Source organism: Panthera leo, chromosome E3 (genome assembly GCF_018350215.1).
Source record: "Panthera leo isolate Ple1 chromosome E3, P.leo_Ple1_pat1.1, whole genome shotgun sequence".
Lineage (NCBI taxonomy): Eukaryota > Metazoa > Chordata > Mammalia > Carnivora > Felidae > Panthera > Panthera leo.
Genome location: NC_056694.1, coordinates 5,207,501 through 5,232,693, shown reverse-complemented (window position 1 = coordinate 5,232,693; position 25,193 = coordinate 5,207,501). Strand labels below are relative to the sequence as shown.

General features: G+C 44.8%; 1 protein-coding gene across 1 annotated transcript in view; it reads left to right on the top strand.

Moving 5' to 3' along the window:
- Positions 1–1,982: 1,982 nt before the first annotated feature.
- The window catches only part of CCZ1 (CCZ1 homolog, vacuolar protein trafficking and biogenesis associated), a 36,668-nt gene continuing 13,457 nt past the window's right edge, over positions 1,983–25,193 (top strand). The window contains exons 1-12 of the mRNA XM_042921581.1: positions 1,983–2,164; positions 3,140–3,237; positions 3,340–3,433; positions 3,758–3,835; positions 4,213–4,260; positions 4,833–4,916; positions 6,416–6,591; positions 15,336–15,417; positions 17,374–17,435; positions 17,696–17,807; positions 23,878–23,911; positions 24,550–24,667. Of these exons, the coding sequence (XP_042777515.1) occupies positions 2,045–2,164; positions 3,140–3,237; positions 3,340–3,433; positions 3,758–3,835; positions 4,213–4,260; positions 4,833–4,916; positions 6,416–6,591; positions 15,336–15,417; positions 17,374–17,435; positions 17,696–17,807; positions 23,878–23,911; positions 24,550–24,667 (1,106 nt within the window). The 5' untranslated portion in view covers positions 1,983–2,044. The remainder of the gene's footprint in view (positions 2,165–3,139; positions 3,238–3,339; positions 3,434–3,757; positions 3,836–4,212; positions 4,261–4,832; positions 4,917–6,415; positions 6,592–15,335; positions 15,418–17,373; positions 17,436–17,695; positions 17,808–23,877; positions 23,912–24,549; positions 24,668–25,193) is intronic.

The window sequence follows — 25,193 nt, the reverse complement described above, 5'->3', positions numbered from 1 at the left end:
ATCCTTTCTTTCCCGTGGCAATTATTTCAATTAGCTGAATGCGTGCAGAGGAGGCAAAGCATACAAGGAAGTAGGAGTGTGCCGGGAAGAAAGCTTGACTAACACTGTTAAGTGCCCTCTGCCACATTTATATAGTACTTTGTACTTTACAAGGTGTTCTCATTTGTATCATCCAGTGTAATTCTGCAGTAACCCTGTGAGGCAGGTACCGACCTTATTTTGCCAAGGGGGAAACGGAGATTAAAGAAGTGATGAGTCAAAGGTCATTCAACTGGGAAATGCCGAAACCCAGAACTAAAATTCAGGGGTTCCAACTTAAGCCCTGGGCTCTTTCTACTACTTTTCCCAGAAGTATGTACTCAGAGACAAAGGAGGGACTTCTTTCACCTGGAGTATTCAAAGTATTCCTCAAGTCGCAGGGACCTAGGCAGGTGCTTTAGGGTCTCTAAGGGAGATGGGAATGATGGGAAGCAAGTAGAAAAAAAGGGGTGCTTTTAGGCCTCAGTCATACCCCTGGGGCTCTCATTCAACCACGGAAGCCCTGCATCTATTTTATGTATTAGAAGTCCCCAGAGACTTGGGGGGACAAAAGAAGGGAGGAAGGGGGTTCTACTATTAAATACTCATAAATTATTGCTTTAGTACCAAAACACTATTATCTAATGGAGAATTTCATCCACTGGAGTAAGCTAGTTGGGAAAGTCTTTGAAGAGCAAGTAATAATCATTTTGTTAAATAATGATGAAGTATTGAGTACTATTGGCAAATCCATAGTCGCACTGACTTCTCAAAGCAAAATTCCTATCAGTTAAGCATTTACTGTCAGTCATTTTATTTTGTAATTATTTTTTAAAAAGCGTGAGCGAGCAAGGGAGGGGCAGAGAGAGTGAGAGAGGGAGCATCTTCAGCAGTCTCCACACTCAGCAGCGAGTCCCACACGGGGCTCCATCCCCGGACCCTGTGATCGTGACCTGAGCGAAATCAAGAGTCCCGATGCTGAACGGACTGTGCCGCCCAGGCGCCCCATTAGACATTTTACAAATACGAACTAGAGTCTGGAGAAAGGCTAGGTGATCGGTCCAAGGTTTCACACCCTGCGAGCGACGGGGCTAGGATTAAGTACCCAGATCTATCTCATGTCCAAATTCCGATGCATCTCGCTCCTAAACATGAAGATCTATTCTTCCAGACTGAATAAGAGGTCCCGTTTCTAAACTTCATCTGTGACAAATGAAACGACCTTAAAGCAAGGTCGTCTTGAACTTGCAAAGCGATCCGCTGAGCGGGTTTGAACTCCAAATGCCAGAAGCTAGAAGTAACGAGCTGTTCCAATCATGTCCCAATGCAGAGCTCAAAAGCAGGGGAGTCCTCAAAGCTAAGGCAGGACGATACCCTGTTGGCCAAGGTCCGGGATCAGGCACTCCGCGGAGAAGGCCGCGTTCTGGTCCTGCTTGGACCGCACACACTACGCCTCGCGGAGCCCGGCGCCTTCACATCTGCGCGCAATCTTCCAAGCCTGAGCCTGGGGAATTGCGGTGAGGCGCAAACCCCGTCGGGTTGGTTTGATCCACCGGCCACCTGCGGTCTCTCAAACGGGGATTAAGAAAACCCAGAAATGCCAGGACGGACCCTGTAGATGATGGAAGTGGGCCAGTCGCCCCAGCTGAACGCCCGTCCGCCCCTACACGCGTTTCTTTCACCGCAGAAGCTTCCTTTGCGCCTTCACCTACTTCTAGAAAACTATGCCGGTTCTATTTTTTCTTCAACTACGCGGCCCTCGCCTTCCGCCAGGGCAGACATCTGGGCGCAAACAGTTTCGCTTTCATCTTAACTCAAAAAAAGAGAAACACCTGCCCAGCAAACAAGGGGGAACCAATCCTCACGGGCGCTCGCCAGAAGGGGCCGTTGGGCGGCGGGTTCTTTTTCCGGGCCGGCGGCGACCACTTCCGGGGCGGCCGCGAGCGAGGCGGAAGTGCGGTCTCCTCGGGGCGGCTGTCGCTGGGCGGGCAGAGGGAGGCTCCCGAGGCTGGGGGGCCGGGCCGGGATGGCGGCAGCGGCGGCCGGGGCCGGGGCCGGAGCCGGGGCGGCCCAGGAGAAGCAGTTCCCGCCGGCGCTGCTGAGCTTCTTCATCTACAACCCGCGCTTCGGGCCGCGTGAGGGCGAGGTACGCGGAGCCGGACCGCGCGCAGGTGTCAGCCGGCGGCCGGAGGAGGGCCCGAGGGCGGGGGCGGCAGGCCGGCGGCGGCCCCGGGAGCCGAGGGGCGCGCCCGGGAGGCGACCCCGGCCAGCACCTGTCACCGCGCTCCTGGAGCGCCTTTTATTGAGGCTGCTTTTGTGCCAAGTGTACGCCCGAGCCGGGGAGTAAACGGGGGCCGGACCACGCCGGCAGGGTCTCTTCCGAGTCCTGGATCTAAGCCCGTGTGTCGAATGAAGCTTCAGCAAGCTCGTCACTCCACACGGGTTGAGGCTCTGTTTTTTGCATCATTCCTGGGTGACTAAAATTGAGCTAATGTTTTTGTTACCCACGCCCCCCCCCGCCCCCCGAAGCGTGGATCGAGAGTGCTGGACTTGTAAACCCGAAAATAACGCAGGCTCGGAGGGCCCTTGGAAAGTTCTTTCCCCTTGGAAAGTTCTTTTCCGAATTGATATATAAATCCCAGGGGTGGGTTTTGTTTATTTTCTAGGTGGGGACGGTGACTTCCTCCAAGGATGTCCGGTTCCGCTGGCAGCAAAATCACGGTAGCTTTAAAGGCTGTCAGTCTCAGTGCCCGTGAACCTGCTGAGTTTGACTCGCCTGGAGGCGTACGTCTGCGCACGTGCGCACACGCTCATTTCTTACAATCGTTGGTTTACAAATGAGCAGGAGGCAAGAAACCGTAAGATCGAGTTTTCAGAATAATTGCCTGAGTGCTCCTTCAGATGACATGTGACTTACTGATGATCACAATTGCCTTCCAGGCTCATGAGCGTTATTTACATAGTGAGGAAAAGATAATTCTGGATTCACTGAAAAGGGTTTTTGTTTTGGTTTTTTGTTAGCACGTGTGACGTCAGACGTTGACTTTGAACAGCTTTTTCAACAGCTGAGATGGGAAAAATGCTGATACTAATGTGGCGATTCTGTCTCTTCACACTTTAGGAGGAAAATAAAATTTTGTTTTATTACCCAAACGAAGTAGAAAAGAATGAAAAAATTAGAAACGTCGGATTATGTGAAGCTATTGTACAGTTTACCAGGTAATACCTTTTAAAGTGCTTTTGCAGAGCTTAGCGAGTTCTTACAACTTCTACAACTTGGAGAACTGTCCCCAATTATCCTTTTTTTATTAATCTTTTTAGGACCTTTAGTCCATCAAAACCTGCAAAATCTTTACATACGCAGAAGAACAGACAGTTCTTCAATGAGCCAGAAGAAAATTTCTGGATGGTCATGGTATTTATATACACAGTATATATCCCTTTCATCTCTGAATTTGTGCGGTGAAGTTATGGGTGACCTTTGCTTTACTCTTAGGACTTGAGGAAAGTCCTCAAGTTAACTCAAGAGTCCTTCATCTTAACTGCTGCAAAGTAGGATTACAGTCGGGTGGGTTGCCGTTTTAAAGTCAGACTTCTATTCAGTGTATTTGTTCTTGGGGCTGTTTTCGGAAGGTGTGTTTCTGGTATTGTGACCTGCTCAAATTTTTTAACTTAAGGGAAGATTAAAAATGTATATGATTGGTTCATTGTGTAACTTCGTTTTATCAAAATTGCATAGGTCGTTCGGAATCCTATAATTGAAAAGCAAAGTAAAGATGGGAAACCAGTTGTTGAATATCAAGAGGAGGAGTTGCTGGTAACGTGTCCTTTTTTATTTCTTATTTTTTGAAAGTTTATTACTGAATATATTGAGTGACTTGGTCAGATTTAAGCCGGGTCACTTTTACGGAAGCTTCTCAGGATACGCATAGTGAAGCTTTATGTTTATCGCTTACATTAGCATAGTTTTATAAAAATGTACATCCCATCTCACCAGTGCCTCCTAGTCATATGTTCAAGGCCCTCCTAAAATTACTGCTTCATAACTGAATTTAAATACCTTTTATTTTCAGCACACAACTGTTGTGGGACTGAGTCTGTAAGCATTATATTGCTTTGCCAAGAGTCTTTGTACATTTGTTATACAGCGAACTTTTTTTCCCCTAAAATTGACATCTATGTCTTTGTTTGCAGGACAAGGTTTATAGTTCAGTGCTACAACAGTGCTATAGCATGTACAAGGTAAGCATGATGCTCTTTCTGAATGGAGTCTAGCCAGTTACCTGTTTCCAGGGATTGTTTAAAAATCTTAATTCTTTAGATGACTGCCTGGTGACTATGTATCTGTTTTAGGGGAGGAAACAATGGGGCCTTTGAAACAGGGTTGAGGTTTATGCATATACTTATTCATTGAGTATTCAGTCTTTCTTTATTCCCAGCCTTGTGCTAGGAATGTGTCCCCATTGGTAAACAAGAAACTCCATGTTCTTGAGGAAGAGACATTCTGGTGATAGAATTTATATAAAGTGAAACTTAAGTATGAGTTGAGGTTAAAAGAAAATATATCCTAAATGATTAGGTGATAACATGGAAATGATATCACTTAATAGTGTGTTGATTTTTTGTGATTTATTTTATAACCCAGGCTTTCTCCTGTACATGTTTTCCCCTTTTAAAAAGAACGGGATGGGGGGGGGGGGGCAGGGATTAAATAAGCCGAATTAGTCAATGTAAAAGGAAAAGAAGAATTTGTTATCTTGGGAAATTGAAGGGCATAAGAAATTGACTTTTTAAAAAATCTTTTACATCATTAGCTTTTTAATGGTACTTTTCTGAGAGCCATGGAAGATGGAGGTGTCAAGCTCCTAAAAGAAAGATTAGAGAAATTCTTCCATCGGGTAAGTACTTGGAATTTTATTTATAATCTTAGTAGTCTTCAAACAGACCCTTAGAAATACACATACATGAGTTCATTACTCATTGACAAAAAAAACCTAGGACTTGAAGGTGGCAGAGAGCCTAAGATCTTTAGCAGCAAAACCAGACCAATGAGGAAACTTTTTAGATGTGCACTCTTGAATCTCTCTGTCACCTCTGTGCGGGATCAGAGCATCCTGCTATTTGTGTGCACCCCCACAGCATCCTGGAGACACCCTGTGACTTCATCCTTGCCCCGCCTGGGTTGGCCAGTGTGGGCTTACTGCATGGTGATTGGCTAATTAGCAGAATTTAAACTCTTTGCCTGAGTTGTACGTTCTTATGGATTGATGAAACAATACTCTGTTTAGTGAGTAGTAATCTGTGTTGACTCAAGGTAAAATTTTTGGCTATGACACAGACTTTATCCCATTAGTGGTTATTTTTTTTTTTTTAAGTTTATTAATTTACAGAGAGAGCGTGACGCGGGGAGGGACAGAGAGGGAGAAAGCGAAACCCAAGCAGGCTCTGCACTGTCAGCACAGAGCGCCATGTGGGGCTTGAATGCATGAACCGTGAGATCGTGACCTGAGCCAAAAACAAGAGCCAGATGCTTAACTGACTGAGCCACCCAGGCGCCCCCCCCCCCCGCCCCCATAGTGGTTTTTAATGTGATTTTTCCCTCCCAAATGATGAATGAGTGTCCCTAAATAGTTGCCACTCTGTTTTACAGTAAGTTACATTTTATATACTCTATCTCTGGTAAAAATCAGTTTATTTTAGTGGAATAATTCTCTGTTTTTTTCCCTAAATTATCTTTGATCTGTTTTTTTTTGTTTTTTTACATTTGTTTATTTTAGAGAGAGAGAGAGCACACGCGTGTGAGCAGGGGAGGGGCAGAGAGAGGGAGACACAGAGTCTGAAGCAGGCTCCAGGCTCTGAGCTGCCAGGACAGAGCCCGACGCCGGGCTTGAACTCCCGGACCATGAGATCATGACCTAACCCGAAGTCAGCCGCTTAATCGACTGAACCACCCAGGCGCCCCTGTTTCTTCACTTTACTGACCATAATTATTTACCCTCCTGCTGCCTCCTGATTCCTGTTCTTGCCTTCTTTACCCTCCTGTCCATCAACAACTGACTACCTGTCCTTTCAGCGTTATTTTGGTAGGAGGTGGCAGTGTCTGTCCGCGACGTCACTGTTGACATCCCTAATAAGGTTGATATAACTTGAGGAGTGCTAGCGTAAGGAGTTAGTGATTCCAAGAGACAAGACACAATCCTGAACAAACATTAGTTATGTTTGAACTTAATGTCGTGAAATTGGTACTGACTGCACATCTGGTTAGCTGTGGCTCACCCCCTTACTGGTCTTATCGGCGCAATAGTACGTAATCGTATCATAAATTGACTAATTACCCTGAACTGTCAGTGCTCTATTCCGTGTACTCTAAGTTTAATGCCTTTTTTTTTCCCTACAGTACTTGCAAACGTTGCATTTGCAGTCATGTGATCTCCTCGACATTTTTGGTGGAATCAGCTTCTTCCCCTTGGATAAAATGACTTATTTGAAAATCCAATCCTTTATTAATAGAATGGAGGAAAGCCTGAGTATAGTCAAATACACCGCCTTCCTCTATAACGATCAGCTGATCTGGTATGTATGCTCCCGAGGCTTGGCCTGTAAAAGAAGAAAATCTTTGAGGATCATAAAAACCGCAGTGACTGGGTTGATAGCAGGCTGTTGGACTGGAACAGATAGCAAGGGGGCAAGGGCAAGGTGGGAAGCGTCTTTATAGATCCTGTCAAAATAAAGCAGTGATGACTTAAACCAAAAGTAGGGTGATTTGGGTTAAAACGACCAAGCAGGGGAGCTTAAAACTGGCGCCATGCAAGGTGGAGAAAACGTTTCTGCCGAGCTGAGTTTAAGAAGCCCGTTTTTATTTTGGCGTTCTTCCAAAAATGTCTTTAAAGAAACCGTATAGTAAATGTGGAAAGCATACTTTTCAGACTTTGTTTTAAAGAAGCTAGATGAAAAAAAAAAATACCCGAGAAGTTAAATGTGCTATAAAACCAGGAAGTTACCCACTAGCAACAAACTGTGCAACCTGTAGTGAGAACAAAAACATAATTTCTTTGAGAATGTTAATCCTGGAGAAGAAAAGATAAACTGTAACTAATGCTGTCAGCTGCGGCAAGACAGCTCCAGCAAAGCCACGCGCACGTGCATGCGACTGCATAGACCTGCAGGGGGTGTGGAGCCGGCTGTTCATCTGTGTCTGAGATGGGCTGCTGGGGTCCGGGAGCTCTTCGGGTGCTCGCACGCATTCAGTGTTCGTGTTTGCTTGAACTAATACCCCGCTTTCTTCAGTTAGGGCTGCGGCCAGGTTTGAGCGCTAAACCCGAATTCAGCTAACAGGGCAGTAACGGTTCCCTGAAACCTTCCACGGTTCCCCAAAACCCGTCCTCTCCCTGCCAAGGTCTTGTAGCCTCATTTTAGGAAGAGAAATTGACTGAAAGAAGTTAAACACATTGTTTATTAAACATATTGATGAGTTTTGATGTAGAGTTTGTTTTCTCCTATGAAAACAACAAATTCCAGATGAAAAGGCCTCTTTTTTGTTTAACAAATTATTTAGCAGGGAACCTGATGCTGTATTAGCTGGCCCTGTTCTAGGTGCTTTTTATGATATGCACGCTGTAGCAGTGAAATGAAATTCTTAATGCTGCCGCGAGAAGGTGAAGGGGAGTTACTTACACGGGGTTGGAGGGCGTCAGGTCTGGGGAGGGAGTGGCTTTCCAAAGGCAGAAATTAACAGGGAGATGCTGGGAAGGGTGCACACGGCCACGGTGACGAGATTGAGGGACAAACTGGAATTGAACAGCAGTCCATGGCCTTGGTGCCCTTGGCAGAGGAAAGGCAGCTCAGATTCCAGTCACCAGGCACAGCAGAAGGGCTGACGTGGGTATGAGCTCGGGAGGTGAGAAAGGGTTCAGGCCTAGAGCAAGAGGGTCCCTTCAAGGTCAGTAGCTCCTGCTGAGAGGCTGTGGGGCCAGCCTGACGAGCAAGCCTGGCTGCGGCAAGCCTGGCTGCGTTCCAGAAGCCTCAGCTCACAGGGCTAAATGTTGCCCAGCTCCTGGGATCCTCTTGGTATCTTTGTGAAGGATGTCCCGACACCCCCTGGGGTTAAGCAGTGCCCAGCTCTGGTGGCTGTACAGAGCTGCTCTGTGGTCCCACCCTAATATGCTGGCAGGGCAGACAGAGCTGGTCCCAGACAGTCACCACAAGAAGGAGCTTTAAGAAAAACGGCACATTTTGAGAAGTGGCTGTTGATCACAAAGCTAGTGTATGAAAATACCTATGAAGTATTTCGTATTTCGTGAGCAGAATATGTATTTGCTCGTATTGCTTACTGTAGATATACATACGTTTTTTAGTTTTGAATGGTTTGTTTTGTCAAGTGGAGCCCAGTGGTGGTGTTGCTGTGTTTAATGTTTTGTTTTTTTCATCATAAGTATACTATTTAATCCCTACACCCCTGTTCCTGCCTACCCCCACCTGCCTCCCCTTTGGGAACCATCAGTTTGTTCTCTATAGTTGAGAGTCTGTTTTTTGGTTTCTCTCTCTCTCTTTTTTTTTCTCTTTTGTTCATTAGTTTCTTAAACTCCACATATGAGTGAAGTCCTATGGTATTTGTCTTTCTCTGACTTATTTCACTTAGCATTACACTCTATTGATATTGTTGCAGATGGGAGTATCTCATTTTTTCATGGCTGAATAATGTTTCATTGTATATATACACCATATCTTTTTTTTTTAATGTAACTTATTGTCAAATTGGCTAACATACAGCATATACCGTGTGCTCTCGGTTTTGAGGGTAGATTTCCATGATTCATCACTTACGTATAACACCCTGTGTTCATCTTAACAAGGGTACACCACATCTTCTTGATCCATTTATCTATTTATGGGCACTTGGGTTGCCTCTGTAGTTTGTTGAAAATAATGCCAGAAACATGGTGCATGTATCCCTTTGAATTAGAGTTTTTGTATATTTTGGGCAAATACCCAGTAGTGTAGTTGCTGGAACATAGGGCGGTTCTATTTTCAATATTTTGAGGAACCTCCATACTGGTTTCCACTCGGAGGAATCTTGATAATATTTTCCACAGTGGCTGTACCAGTTTGCATTCCAGCCAACAGTGGAGGAAAGTTCCCCTTTCTCCACATCCTCACCAATAGCTGTTGTGTCTTGGGTTGTCGAATGTCGAATTTAGCCATTCTGACAGGAATGAGGTGATCTCCCATTGTAGTTTTGGTGCGCATTTCCCTCATGATGAGTGATGATGAGCATCTTTTCAGGTGTCTGTTGACCATCTGGATGTCTTTGGTGAAATGTCTATCCGTGTCTTCTGCCCATTTTTTGATTGGGTTATTTGTTTTTTGGGTGTTGAGTTGTATCAGTTCTTTATTTATTTTGGATATTAACCCTTTATTGGATTTGCAAGTATCTTCTACCATTCCAGTTTGCCTTTCAGTTTTGTTGATTGTTTTCTTTGCTGTGCAGAAACTTTATTTTGATGAGTCCCAGATGGTTTATTTTTTTATTTCTCTTGCCTCGGGAGAGAAAATGTTGGTACAGCCGATGTCAGAGACGTTACTGCCTGTGCTCCCCTCAAGGGTTTTTATGGTTTCAGGTCTCACATTTAGGTCTTTAATCCATTTTGAGTTTATTTTTGTGTATGGTGTGAGAATGTGGTCCGGTTTCATTCTTCTGCATGTCGCTGTCCAGTTTTTCCAATACCCATTTGTTGAAGAGACTTTTCCCCGTTGGATATTCATTCCTCCTTTGTCAAAGATTAATTGACTGTATAATTGTGGGTTTATTTTGGAGTTTTCTGTTCTATTCCATTGATCTGTATGTCTGGTTTTTTTTTTTTTAATATGAAATTTATTGTCAAATTGGTTTCCATACAACACCCAGTGCTCATCCCAACAGGTGCCCTCCTCAGTGCCCATCACCCACCCTCCCTGCCCTCCCACCCCCGATCAACCCTCAGTTTATTCTCAGTTTTTAAGAGTGTCATATGGTTTGGTTCTCTCCCTCTCTAACTTTTTTTTTCCTTCCCCTCCCCTATGGTCTTCTGCTAAGTTTCTCAGGATCCACATAAGAGTGAAACCATATGGTATCTGTCTTTCTCTGTATGGCTTATTTCACTTAGCATAACACTCTCCAGTTCCATCCACGTTGCTACAAAAGGCCATATTTCATTCTTTCTCATTGCCACGTAGTATTCCATTGTGTATATAAACCACAATTTCTTTATCCATTCATCAGTTGATGGACATTTAGGCTCTTTCCATAATTTGGCTATTGTTGAGAGTGCTGCTATAAACATTGGGGTACAAGGGCCCCTATGCATCAGCACTCCTGTATCTCTTGGGTAAATTCCTAGCAGTGCTATTGCTGGGTCATAGGGTAGATCTATTTTTAATTTTTTGAGGAACCTCCACACTGTCTTCCAGAGCAGCTGAACCAGTTTGCATTCCCACCAGCAGTGCAAGGGGGTTCCCGTTTCTCCACTTCCTCGCCAGCATCTATAGTCTCCTGATTTGTTCATTTTAGCCACTCTGACTGGCATGAGGTGCTATCTCAGTGTGGTTTTGATTTGTATTTCCCTGATGTGGAGTGACGTTGAGCATCTTTTTATGTGCCTGTTGGCCATCTGGATGTCTTCTTTAGAGAAGTGTCTATTCATGTTTTCTGCCCATTTCTTCACTGGATTATTTGTTTTTCGGGTGAGAAGTTTGGTGAGTTCTTTACAGATTTTGGATACTAGTCCTTTGTCCGATATGTCATTTGCAAATATATTTTCCCATTCCATTGGTTGCCTTTTAGTTTTGTTGATTGTTTCCTTTGCAGTGCAGAAGCTTTTTATCTTGATGAGGTCCCAATATTTCGTTTTTGCTTTTAATTCCCTTGCCTTTGGAGATGTGTCAAGTAAGAAATTGCTGCGGCTGAGGTCAGAGAGGTTTTTTCCTGCTTTCTCCTCTAGGGTTTTGATGGTTTCCTGTCTCACATTCAGGTCCTTTATCTGTTTTAAGTTCATTTTTGTGAATGGTGTAAGAAAATGGTCTAGTTTCATTCTTCTGCATGTTGCTGTCCACTTCTCCCAGCACCATTTGTCTGTTTTTATGCCAGTACTATACTGTCTTAATTACTGCTTTATAATGTAATTGGAAATCTGGAATTAGTTTTTTCAAGATTGCTTTGGCTCTTCAAGGTTTTCTGTGATTCCATACAGATTTTAGGATTGTTACAGTTCTGTGAAAAATACTGTTGGTATTTTCACAGAGGTTGCATTCAGTGTGTAAATTGCTTTAAGGTAGTGTAGACCTTTTAACGATATTCTTCAAAATGTCTATTTGTGTTTTTAATTTCTTTCATCAGTGTTTTATAGTTTTCATAGTACAGGTCTTTCACCTCTTTGGTTAAATTTATTCCTAAATATTTTATTATTTTTAGTGCAGTGTAAATAGGATTGTTTTCTTCATTTCACCTTCTGCTTCATTACTAGTGTATGGAAATGCGACAGATTTGTGTGCATTGATTTTGTATGCAACTGTACTGAATTTATTTGTCGGTTCTAGCAGTTTTTTGGTGGAGTCTTTAGAGGTTTTTATACAGAGTATCGTGTCATTTGCAAATAGTGACAGTTTTACTTCCTCCTTACCAATTTGGATGCCTTTTTATTTTTTCTGTTGTCTGATTACTGTGGCTAGGACTTCTAGTTCGATGTTGAGTAAAAGTGGTGAGGATAGGCATCCTTGTCTTGGTCCTGATCTTCGGGGAAAAGCCCTCAATGTTTCCCCTTTAAGTGTGGTGTTTGCTGTGAGTTTTTCCATACATGGCCTTTATTATGTTGAGGTATATTCCTTCTAGGCCTACTTTGCAGAGGGTTTTTGTCATGAATGGATATTGTACTTTGTCGAATTTTTTTTTTTTGCATCTATTGAAATGATTATATGGGTTTTATCCTTTCTCTTAATGATGTACTGTATCACATTGATTGTTTTGTGAACATCGAACCACCCTTGCATTCTGAGAATAAATCCCATTTGATCGTGGCATATGATTTTTTTAATGTATTGATGGTTTTGGTTTGCTACTTTATTGTTTTGAAATTAACTGATTGAGGGTAGAAATATCTGTCTGTTCCAGGACATGGCCAGAACCTGGTACACTGTACGTGCTCAGTAAATGTTGGTTGTGAGCTCAAAGCAAATGGTTAGTAGAAAATCTCTTCTGTTTGAACTGTGTTGCATTTCATGGATGGATTTGGTTTTACAGTGGCCATGATAGCATTCGACATTACTGCTCTTTGGTAGGAGGTCATTCAGCTTTCTTGTCCAGAGTTCTTGGCCTGTTTTGTTTTATTTTGCTTTTTCTTGGCCAGTTTTTTTTTTTTTATTAAAAAAGATTTTTTTAATGTGTATTTATTATTGAGAGACAGACCCAGAGTGTGAGCAGGGGAGGGGTAGAGAGAGGGGGAGACACAGAATCTGAATTAGGCTCCAGGCTCTGAGCTGTCAGCACAGAGCCTGACATGGGGCTCTAATTAAAAAACTGCAAGATCATGACCCTAGCTGAAGTCGGTCGTCTGACCAACTGAGCCACCCAGGCACCCCCCTTGGCCTATTTTTTGAGAGTATTTTCTTTTTAGTGAATGGATTTAGTTTCCAGAGGTTAATGCTTTTATGAATAACTGCTTTAGATACTTAAGTTAATCAAAGTTGAGCATAATCTGGACTAGATTATTTTACATTTAATACGCGACACTAATGTAGTCCATATTGTAGACTAAACTGATCCTGATGGAAAGGATTTTGCATTGCACACAAGTGGATCAGTTGACATTTAAGCTGAAGAAAAGTTTGTGTTTTTTTGTTTGTTTTGTTTTGTTTTTTTAAGAAAAAAATTATAATGGGATGCCTGAGTGGCTCAGTCGGTTAAGCGTCCACCTCTTGATTTTGGCTCAGGTCATGATCTCACGGTTCGTGAGATCAAGCCCTGTGTTGGGCTCATTGCTGACAGCATTGAGCCTGCTTGGGATTCTCTCTCTCCCTCTCTCCCTTTGATCCTCTCCCACTCATGTTCTCTTTGTCTCTCTCTCAAAATAAACAGACTTTAATTTTTTTTAATTATTCATATTAAATAAGTATATTTGAGAGACTTTGAAGGAACACCTTTACGTCTAAACATGAGCAGTCTGTTTCCTGTTTGATGTGAGCCATTGATAGAATCCTGAATCATTTGGACCTGCCAGTGCAGGAATTTTTTGCTTTATGTATTATCTGTTTGCTTATTTGTGTTAAGGAAGGAACTTTTTGATTTTTTTAACTATTATTTTTTTTCCTAAAAACTGTTCCCCAGTAGTAACATCCTCTATAATTATAATGCATTATTACTTCATTTATTTTTGTATCTGTACTTGTATTTTGCGTTTTATTTCTTAGGGGAGCAGAAGAAGGGCTGGGTGGCAAACACTGGAGAGAGGGTTGCTAACGGAGATCCTACCACTAGGGCAGGCCTTAGTGCAGGCAAAGCAGGAATTGTCTGCTTCGGGTTTTGTGCTTGGGACAGCTGGCTGCAACTTAGTATTTTTCTTTTTAAGTTTTCAATCCAGAAAACCACCACCAAAGTATTTAGTGCCTAGCATTGAGTCTTAAGTGATAAAAACCAAGCCCTAACGTGGCACACATAGGAAGCAGTTAAGTAGTGTTTTCTTCCATTTCTTCTTACGGGTTTTTTTCTACTTTGCGCCCTGTGGCCTAGAATAGCACCATCCAGAATGAATAGGGGTCAAGCCACGTGTATTATTTTAAGTTTCCCAGTAGCTATGTTGAAAAAAAAAAAGACTGGTGAAATTAATATTTTAGCCCAGTATTTCTAAGCTTATTTATTTCCACTTGTAAAAACATAAATTATTAATGACTTTTTTTTTTTTTTTTTTTTTTTTTGGTGCTAAATCTTAAAACTCTAGCGTGTGTTTTAGCACTTACCGCAACCAGCCACATTTCAAGTGTTCAGTGGCCAGATGGGCCCAGTAGCTGCTGTTAGTGGCAGTGCTAGAAATGGCCCAGAACGTAGTGCTTCACGTGATGATCTCTTCTACTTGACCATCGACGACCCTGCCCCACCAGCACTTCTGACTCCTGTCTTGAAAGGATCGTAACATCCAGAATCTGTTTTGTTTTCCTTTTTCTCTTTCTCTCCCCTTACCTGAGTTTTTTTTTTTTTTCTCCTGCAAAACGAAAGAGTAGGTGACTTCACACGTTTGATTTGGAAATTTGGTCTGCCTCGTTTGGCTGCGTGAGAGTTGGAGAGTTAGGGCTGTCCTACGACAAACCTTAAAGGTTCTGCTTGGTGGAAAACAGAACAAACCTGCTTAAGGGGCTAGAGCCCCCTTACACTTTCAGCTGTGGACCAGACCTTGTGAAAATTGAACCTGGAAGGAAGAGGGTGGCATAGGAAGAGGAAAAGGTGAGACAGCCTCGGAACAGTCTCAGTAAGGGAACAGCATGTATTTGCCAGGACAAGCCAGATTTTTCTAACAGATGGTCTTTCTGGGAAAAGCAGACCAAGCCTCTGGAATGTGCTGTAGAGGCTTGATGCTTGATTTATATAGAGTTGGATCTTAGCGCAGGATTTTTTTTTTTTTTTTTTTTTCTGTTCTCTTGAAGAGAAAAAACCCCAGACAGACTCCTCATCGTCTGTTTATACCCCTACCTAGACACATGATTTCAGACAGGGTCTGATGCCTGCTAGTGTCTCCGCACCCGTTTCCACATGCTTATTCTCGCCTCATGTCAGATTAGATCTGCCTGAAAGTTTCTTTCTTTGTCTTGCTCCTTTCTGCCTACACGGAAATCATAGAATTAAAATCCTCGTATGTTTCTGAGACCCGGCGGGAGCACATCCCCCGTCTACAGCATGCCAGTATTTGCCGGGAGGCTGGGCGATGGCATATGCATTTCCGCATGGCCTAGAAAGCGGAGGGAACTCGGCGGCCCAAAGTGGAGCGTTGTGGTCGTTAATGCTCCCTGAGGAATCCTCCATGGGATTCAAGGAGAGAATCAAGTCCCATCAAATCAGACTGGTGGCTTTTTGTTAAAATGGCACGTGGAGTACAGGATGGCACAATAGTAGCCTTCGCCAGGTCAGGATAACTGCCGGTGCCAGACTAGTTGAATCCATTCCCTTCTGGAACTTGACAAAGAGACGGCATCTTGATAAAATGGAAACGAGGAAAAGAGGAGCTTTGTTACAATCAGAGCCATAGGAAGACGGAAGACCAGTTCCAGGCTTTTAACACCGTGCTTTTCTGATGTTTCAGGAGTGGGTTAGAGCAAGATGACATGAGAATTTTATACAAATACCTCACCACATCTCTATTTCCAAGGCATATTGAACCTGAGGTATGGCCGGGTACTAGTCTCTCTCCCCCGCTCCCCCAACCCACCCCCGTCTCTATGTGTGTGTATCCTGTATGTATACACACACACACACCCCCGCACACCTGCGCGCCTGGGCTGGGGGGCTGGGGAGGAGGGCGGAGTAACACGGTGGTGGGTGGGGCAGTTCTGATCTGTGTTTTACGTTGCTGGTATGATAAGTATTTGGTTGTGTATTCATTAGCCCAGAAAACCACATATGCCACCTCTTGGTTTTGTTAGGTTCAAATGCAATAGAAAGGTCTGTTCTTAAGAGGAGCAATTCATTGAGCGGAGGAAAAGCTGGGATTTTAGGTAGGGTTCTGGGAACTTGAAAACACCCAGGATCTTTGACAGAACAAAGGTTAATCCCGTAGCCTTGTCGTTACCAACGTGAGGTGTCATTGAGTGGCTGTTCTGTTGCCTGCCTGGCTTCTCCACTGTGGTGCTGTACTTCCCAGTTTTATGCAGAGACCAGTAAGTAATGCTGCAGCCTTCTCCCCAGAGTGCCCTTCTGCAGCCCTCCTCAGGTTGAAGATGAAAAATACTTGTAGCCCAGAGACCATTTTGGCTCAGGTGCATATATGTGCTTGCCCTCTCCTTGCCCTCCCTCTGTTTAAGACTGTGAGTTAAACAACAGGAAGAAAATGACTTTGGTAGGAAATTGATAGGCCCCTGGGTGGCTCAGTCGGTTCAGCGTCCCACTCAATATCCGCTCAGGTCTCGATCTCAGAGTCATGAGTTCAAGCCCCGTGTTGTGAAGCTTACTTAAGAAAAAAAAGGAAAAGAAAAAGAAATTGAAAGGAAGGTTCTGAGAAGGACCTAGTCCTGTACTTAGTCCCTTTCCAGGCGGTTTGAGTGCAGCGACTCATGTTTCTTGAGAACGTACCACATACCAGACACCGAACCGAGCGACCAGCAAACGTGAACGATCTCCTGCATCCTGAGGCCCATCTTACATGTTGGATGCTCCAGCTTAGGGGGCTTCGGTGATGTGCCCGGAGTAACTAGCTAGTAAGTGGCAGGGCCAGGACTTGATCTCAGGGTCTGCCTGATGCTAAATTAGCTGCTTACATGCACACCGTCGGGAGGCTTTTCCACGTGTGACCGTGCCACTGCTGCAACAGGGAACTCTGTTTGGTGCTTGATGATAAGTCCAAGGAGCCAGGCTTACAAAATAGGAAGCCACAGTACACAACGTGGCAACGTGAGTGTGGATGCATGAGGTCTTGTCTCATGACCACCGCACGTGGGAGAGTTGGAGCTATGTTTTTACTGTTGCACTTAGAATGTTTTTCAATCTTTGCGGAGGGGACCTCTATGCTAAAACTTTATACAGACTGAAAGAATGTCAAAACTTTTAGAGTAACAGGTTTTAGCTAACACGACTTGGATTTTTTTCCCTTTTCCTACGTGTGTTGAAAGCAGTACATCTTCAGAGAAAGAATGTCAGGAGTGTGCTCCATGCTCCACATCCAGATCCACGAGGGGGCGTGACGTCCTGGCCGAGGCAGGGGCTTTGATGTCACAGAGGCTTGCGGTCAATGCCTGGCTCTGCCATGTAGGACCTGTGTGCCTTGGTGAACTTGTACTAACTTGAGTTTCCACGACGAGGAGATAGGAAGAGTGTGTTCTCTCTAGGGGTCCTATGAGGTGGTCATCGCCTAGCATCTGTTAACCCCGTGGGAGATTCTGGTTACTGGCATAAAAGGGACTAAGTCAGTGTATGGAGTTGAGGTTATGATCAAGTTATGATGGTTCTGCTTCATATCAGTGCCTTCTTTCCTCTGTAATCCTTCCTCTCTCTCTTTGGTGGGATAAGAGGAGAGAATGATACAGAAAAATGGTCTGGAGCCAACTAGTACATATGAGTGCTGTTTTCAAAGCTTTAAAAGCAGGAATATCTAAGAAGTCATTTCTGAACATTGTATTTGTTTACAGTTGGCGGGAAGAGATTCTCCAATAAGGGCAGAGATGCCAGGAAATCTTCAACATTATGGAAGGTAAAACTTGTGTTCTCTGAAAAACAGTATTAGATTTTATGATCTCTTTTGGTAAAGATAAAATCATCAATACTGAATTACCTTTGTGCTGTTTATTGGCAATAACCAGCAAAGGAAATTCTGATGTCTCCAGTGAGTTAAAACTTTATCGTATTCTGATTTGGTGTCTTCCCCCCAAAATGAATATATATTAAGTAGGAATATATTTCTGTCTGTACTTTACCTAATTGAATGGAGTCATTTCCGTGCTTACTTTGCAGATTTCTTACTGGACCCTTGAACCTAAATGATCCAGAAGCAAAATGCAGATTCCCCAAGATTTTTGTAAATACGGACGACACGTATGAAGCCCTGCATTTAATCGTTTATAAGGTAACAACTGTTTTTCCCTCCACTGTCGCAGATTAACGCGAAAAGTAAATCCTTCTTGCGTGTGTACACAAGTGTGTGCACGTACATACCTCTTCGTTATTTCTCGGAACAAAAGTTGAGAGTTCTAATCACTGTATAACTCACAATGAGTGCTCCTCTAGAACAGTGGGCTTATTTTCAGCTCCTTTTCAGTACTTTTGTTATTAGCGAAAGAATCAGAGTGACAGATACTGTATCTGTATTCAAATACTGTTCTGGCTCACCAGGGTTTGAAGTCCCGGGCGCTCACAAACCAGAGGCCACCAAAGGTTGTGTTACCTGGTAGTCCGGTGCCTTCTGGTGTGGGCCTGGCTATGCCTCAGTGAATTCTGCTTTTGCAGATTTGAAAGCCGAGGACTTGCTGATTCTATAACCTTAGTGTCCGTTTGTTTCAGGGTATCATCTTGTTAGGTTGTTTTTTTGTTTAAGTTCATTTCTTTGTTATGAGAGAGAGCGAGAGAAAGAGAGCGAGCGCATGTGAGAGAGCGGGGGAGGGCTAAGGAGAGAGGGGGAGAAAGAGGATTCCCCAGCAGGCTCGCTCTGTCCTGTCAGCGCAGACCACGATGCAGGGCTCGAACCGACGAACCGCAAGATCATGACCTGAGCTGAAATCAAGAGTCGGAAGCTTAACCAGCTGAGCCACCCAGGTGCCCCATTGTTAGAAGCTGGATTTTTTTAAAGTTTATTTTATTTATTTTTGAGACAGAGAGAGACAGAGCGTGAATGGGGGAGGGTCGCAGAGAGAGGGAGACACAGAATCCGAAACAGGCTCCAGGCTCTGAGCTGTCAGCACAGAGCCCGACGCGGGGCTCGAACTCACGGACCCCAAGATTGTGACCTGAGCCGAAGTCGGACGCTTAACCGACTGAGCCACCCAGGTGTCCCAGAAGCTGGATTTTTTTAAAGGTGGTTTTGGTTCAAGAAAGAAAGCTAAGCGTGTATGTTTATCTTCTTCCCCACCTGAGAGTACAATTATGTTTCAACTTGTAAAGGCCTAGAAATGATGTTGTAAGAGCGCAGGGGGGAGTGCACGTCAGAGCACGAGGGGGCTGTCTCTCCCTGGAAGGCAGAAAGGGGGTGTAAGTGTGGTGCTGGTGGAGGAAGTCTGGCCGAGGACATGAGTGGAGGGAGTGTGCTCGGGCAAGAGCCCACCCGCCCCCCAGAAGCCCAGAGAAGCTCCCGGCTTGGGGGGACACCTGAGGAGTCGGAAGGGGGACGTGAGCTTGGAAAGAAGGGGAGTAGGTGAAATGTATATAAATCGGCCGGCCACCCCTTTTCCTGTGCTTGCACACAGGCAGCTGACACCTATTCCCGGGTGAAAGTCGAGGGTCCTTTTAAAGAAGAACGATCGGGGGAGCCCTAGAGCGGCCGGTGTGGGCGTGAGCACCTGGGAGCATGTGGCGTCCCCAGGCACCCGTGTGACTGCTGCCCTCGTCCTGTCCCCAGAGCAAAGCCCCCCTCCCTGCTTGGCCACGCACTCCCTCATCCTTCAGCATGTTTGGAAAAACAAAACTGTAGGTCCTGAGAGAAACAAAAATGACTCTGGGAACAGAGAGAACTTGAAAAAGTTTGCGTCCAGAGATTAGAGAAGTGTATCTATAAAATAGAACCAGGAAGACACAAAAGAGTCCGGGTGAGCGTGAACGAGCGTAAACTAGGCTTAACTGAAAATACAGTTCCTAAGCGTATCGACTGGAGCAAGATGGACGTGGCATGAAATTTGCCATTTTAACCCTCTTCCCTTTAATGTCTATTTTGAGAGAGAAAGTGTGAGCTGGGGAGGGGCAGAGAGAGGGAGAGAGAGAATGCCAGGCAGTGTCCATGCTTAGCACGGAGCCCGATGTGGGGCTTGGTCTCAAACTTGTGAGATCATGACCTCAGCCGAAATCAATAGTCGAACACTTAACCGACTCGGCTACCCAGGTACCCTGCCGTTTTAACCATCTTTAAGTGTACAGCTCAGTGACATCACTACATTCACGCTGTTGTGCAGCCATCATCACTGTTTCCGGAACTTTCCTTCAACACAAATTCTGTACCCATTAAACAACAACCTTTTCAGCCCCTGTCCCCCAAAATTATAATTTTTGACAGAACTTCATTGTAAGGGTTAAAGATGAATTGTCTTGCCTGGAGCATGAGATGAAAGGATATGCGATGAAACTACAGAAGAACAATGGGAGAGGAGAATTTCAACATGTGATTCACAATGTGGAGGAGAGGAGAGCAACAAAGTGGTTATGGGGACACCTTTTGCTTAAGAGGTACACATTTGCTGGACCGAAAAGGCCCACTGAATGTCTTGCACGGTGAACCAAAAAGACGTATTTCTACCCATACAATGGGCAGTTTCAGAAGTGTAAAGATCCTAGAAGCTTCCAGAAGGAAAATCAAGTCATTTGAGAAGTTCTGAGAGAAAATGGTTTTCAGTGTAGATTTCTTTGCTGAGCCAAACTATCCATCACGAGTGACCTCGAAGAAGGATGTTCTTAAACATGCAAAGTTTCAGGAAGGTTACCCCATGTGTCCTTCCTTCAGTCAGAGGAAAGGGGGCTCTGTCCTGGGAACAGGGGCTCCAGAACAAAAAGGTGTTGAGTTCATGACATAGCAGGACTAAGAGATTTGATTAAGTGTTGGGTGTCAGAAGGAGGGGCCCAGAAGGAGAGAATTCCAGGCAAGACAAACAAACAGATGTGTCTGAAAATGAACCGAAGTGAAGTGTGGCATACGGGGGTAGGGAAGGGCCCGCCTCTCTGTCACACTTAAAATCATTCTCCTCTGAGTGACTCAGGGTAATGACTTTGAACCCTAATGGAAGAAATACCCTGGTACAGTCTCTTATTGGATTTCCATTTTTAGAGTCAAATCAATAGATAGAATTTTAAATGTGGTGAGAGGACATCACAGTTATTTCACAGTGTTCTCTTTTCCTCAAAACAGCTTTATCGAGTTGTAGTTCACATACCATATAGTTTGCCTCTTTAATGTATTCAGTTCAGTCGTTTCTGACCGCACAGTGCAGGGGTCCCCAGGACCACCCTCACTTCGGACACACACTGCTGGCTCGGGAGCCCCCAGGACCACCGTCAGGCCCGGAGTTCGCTAGAGGCACTCACAGGACCCGGAGTGGCCGGTGCACTCCCAGTTAAAGTTAATGGCAGCAAAGGAGTATGGGTGAAGGACAGCCCGGGAAGAGGCACACGGGGCAGGATCCAGGAGGCACTGGGCGCAAGCTTCCAGTTGTCCTCTCGCGGTGGAACCGTGCAGACAGCGCAGGGCCTGTTACTGCCAGCGGTGATGTGTGATGTGTGTGCAGAATTGTCATCCAGGGAAGCTTGATGGGCCTCGATGTCCAGAGTGTTTAATGGGCGTTGGCCCCGCATATTCAGCTGACCGCCAGAGTCACTGACCTCCAGAGGTCCACTGATGCCGGGTGGGCTCAGGGCCCGAAAGGATGTTGGCCTGTGGTTTTTCTTTCCTTTTGAATCGTCATCTGGCTTTGCTTGCTATCAGGGTAGAATTGGCCTCCGGGTAAGCTGGGAAGTGTTTCCTCCTCTCCTGTTTTTTGGAAGACTTTGTGAAAAACTACTGTTGGTTCTTTGAGTATTTGGTCATGGTAGAACATCTACATCTGGGCTTTTCTTTGTTGGAAGTTTTAAAATTATTAGTCTCTGTACTTGTTACAGGTTTTATTGTCTTTCTTCTTGAGTCTGTTTCAGTTGCTTATGTCCTACTAGGAATCTGTTCATGTTGCTTGTTTTTCAGTTTGTTCACATAGAATGTTGCATAGTTTTAAAGCCTTAAGAATCTTATTTTCCCCTATAAGTCGATAGTGATGTCCCCTCTTCAGTTGCTCGTTTAGTGGTTTACATCTTTTCACTTGGTCTAGCTGATCGAGCTGAAGGTTTTTCAGTTTTGCTCATCTTTTCAGAAAACCAACTTTTGGTATTTTTCCTATTATTTTTCTATTCTCTTTCACTTATTTCTGCTCTAATCTTCATTCTCTTCTTCCTTCTGCTTGCTTTAGGTTTACTTTGCTCTTCTTTTTTCCAAAATCTGAGGATGGAAGTTGAAGTTCTTGATTTGAGATCTTTCTTCCTTTTAGTATACGTGTTGACGGCTCTGAAGTTAATACTCGGACTCAGTAGATTTTCTTGAAGAAACAGACCTCCATTTGCCGTTTGCCCTTAGAACAGTTTCCCTCTGGAAATTTAAATTACTGTTTTTTATAATTTCCTCCAATTATGGTGTTTGAAGAGAGAGTGTGGACCTCCTCATGCCGCCATTTTGGATGTGCTCCCGAGTCCTGGTCCTCTGTAGATACCTACTGGTCTGTGTCTGGAGTAACTGATGTGGTGTCTGAGATGAACATGTGGCAGGCGGGGAGGGTGGGCAGGACAGTCCGTCAGCTGACAGTTGTTGGAAAGTGATGGTCTGTTGGGTTCATCGTGCCATTCTCTGTGCTTTTCTGTGTAGTCAAAGTTCAGGTTTTTAAACGGAGTCTTGAAAGGCACATTTAAAAAGTCAGCCCATGAGGGGTCACACATGCACATCCCCGCAGGGACCCTGCAGATGGGTTCCATTAGCCCTGAAGTGAACGGGGCTTCAGGATGGAGGGTTTTGTGAAACAGAGTCATACGTGTCGCAAGGAGGCCAGAGGCCACTCACGTCCGCTAGGTAGCACTTTGGAAATGCACAGCTAGTGGTCCCGGGTTGGCTGATATTTCAGGAGAGGCTGGATGGTGGAATTTTGGTAGAAAATTAGTTGGCATCGAAGTCAGAATTACCCAGGAAGAAACACCCGTTGGATGGAACTCGCCTGTGAGCCCCCAGTTTTGCAGCCTGTTTATAGGCAGGTGATAATTGTGATTCAGTTACAAAGTAGTGCAGACGTTCTCAAGTGTGAGTGTGTGAAAATAAAGTCACAGCTGCTGGAGGTGGGGAAGTGGATGTGGAGAGGGGTGCAGAGACGGGGAAGGTTAAGTGTTCTCGTTTAAAAAGCAGCAATCCAGGCGCCTGGGTGGCTCAGTCGGTTAAGCATCCGGCTTCAGCTCAGGTCATGATCTAATGGTTCATGAGATTGAGTCCCGTGTCAGGCTCTGTGCTGGCAACATGAATCCAGCTTGGGATTCTCCCTCTTTTTCTGCCCCTCCCCGGCTCATGCTCACCCCCCCCGCCCCAAATGAATTTTTCAAATGATAAATGGCAATCTAGGAGCTCATGCCTGGGGCTGTGGTGTGAGAAATGGGCCATTTGGGACCGTAAGGTGGCCAGTGGACAAACTGGAGTGCTCCGAACGACAGGGAAGAAGAGGAAGGCTGGTGAAGGGTCACTTGTGTCATGGTACGAGTAGGGAATCAGTGTGGCATCTGAAGGTCACAGTGGTAGAGCCTTGGTATTTAAAACGGTCAGAAGTGGCTGCCTAGAGGAGCGGGCCTCCGCAGGATCTCTGTGGCTTTTTCCCACAAAGCCGTAGGTTCTGTGTACTGTGTATACACTGTATACTGAAAAATGGAAACATTTTAGGTTGATTCCTGGTCTGGCTCCTGTAGCCAACGTCGTAACTGTAACATTTGCTGTGATCAGAAGGGAGACAAGGAGACATTCATTTGCTAGGGGTTTTTTTAACTGTTCATGAAAATTTTCAAACATAGCAAAAATAGACACTAGAATAATGAATCCCCAGGTGCCCATCACACAGCTTAATTGAATGAACGGCATGCTAATCTCTCATCTGTTTCCTCTGTGTTTTTTGCTAGAGCATGTTAGATCATGTCATTTCACTCATAAAGGCTTCAGTTGGCTCTAATAAAGGCGTCTGTTTTCACATAACCACCAGCACAGCTGACAGAATCAACGACACTTCCTTAGCGTCCCCGATAGGCACTCCGTGTCCACATTTCTCCAGTTGACCAAAAAAAAAAAAGAAAAAAGGTGATTTAATTGCAAATTCAGGCAGGGCCACTGCGTTTGGTTATCAGAGACCTTTTTGGTGCCATTTTGTAATCTTTGGCTTGTTTTCTCTTCCCAGGCCATGAGTGCAGCCGTGTGCTTTATGATTGATGGTAGGTACCCACCTGTATCTGACTTGAGCCTGGGTAGATAAGCCTTTTCTCTTTACAATTTGCCGTGTCCTCTTCCTAAACAATAACCATGCCGTCACAGAGGCCCTTGTGAGCATGGCTCACCTCTGTGATCTCTGCCGTGGTGATGAGCTCTCATTCATATATTTAACATCCTAGCCTCCCTGCTTCCTAGCAGCTGGCCCTGGGCACCTTTCTGTGCCTCCTGCCTGTGAAATGTCACAAGAGGACCTTTTGCAAAGGGGGCTTTGGGGATTCGATGAGGTAATGTTGGTAAAGCACCAGACGGCACCTGGCCCATGAGAGCCCCGTCGTGTTTAACTATTTGACCTTCTTAGGCCTACTTGGGGTAGGCCACCCATTTACAGCCAGCCCCACAGGGTGTGCTGAAATCGATATTCACAGTGAGACAAGTCTTTGACTCCTTCTCTCCTTAAATATAACTGATTTTGACTGTTCTTTTTCTCTTCTATTGGGGTGGGGGGAGATCCAGTCATTTAATTGTTGGATTTTCCAGATCAGAAACGTATTCATTGGAATACTATAATTAAGACAGTTAGATGAATATTGACCTTTTCAACGCAAAGAATTATAACACTATTTTTTAAATTACTCGTTAGCCTCTGTACAGCCCACGTTGGATTTTTGCCGAAGACTGGACAGCATTGTTGGGCCCCAGCTCACAGTGCTGGCATCTGACATTTGTGAGCAGTTTAACATCAACAAAAGAATGTCTGGGTTTGTACTTTGCTTCGTGTTTACTTTCTAGCACTTAACTGGTTTGGGAAGAATAAGGGTAGTTTTTATATAAGAATATGGATGGTATTATCAACGTGTTTTTTTCTGAATCCAGAGAAAAATGTGTGGTTCACTCCTGTCTGAAAAGCTCCCTGGAGAACTGTTCCTGAGTTTTCCTCCTCCACGATGGGGGGTAGGGCTGAGTCTTCTGTGGACACGTTCCCTCAACTCTCCCCTGACTGTGGCGTAAACTACGGGGTTCGGTGTGTTGGCTGTGCCTGTGGGCTGGACCTCGTGAGGACCCCTCACATCCCCCTTGACCAGCCCAGTTGTGAAATTCACACTAGCGGTGGTAACCAGCAGGGTTTTGCCTCTTGGGGACAGAAAGCACTTTGCCTCTTGTGCACAAATGTGTGGGGTGAAGGTAGGTGTGATGTGGGCCCTTAGGGCGCTGGGCCTGAGTCTGGTGCCTTGCAGGGCCCTTGCTCGAGTATCGGGAGACTCACGTTAAACTCCCATTGGTTCT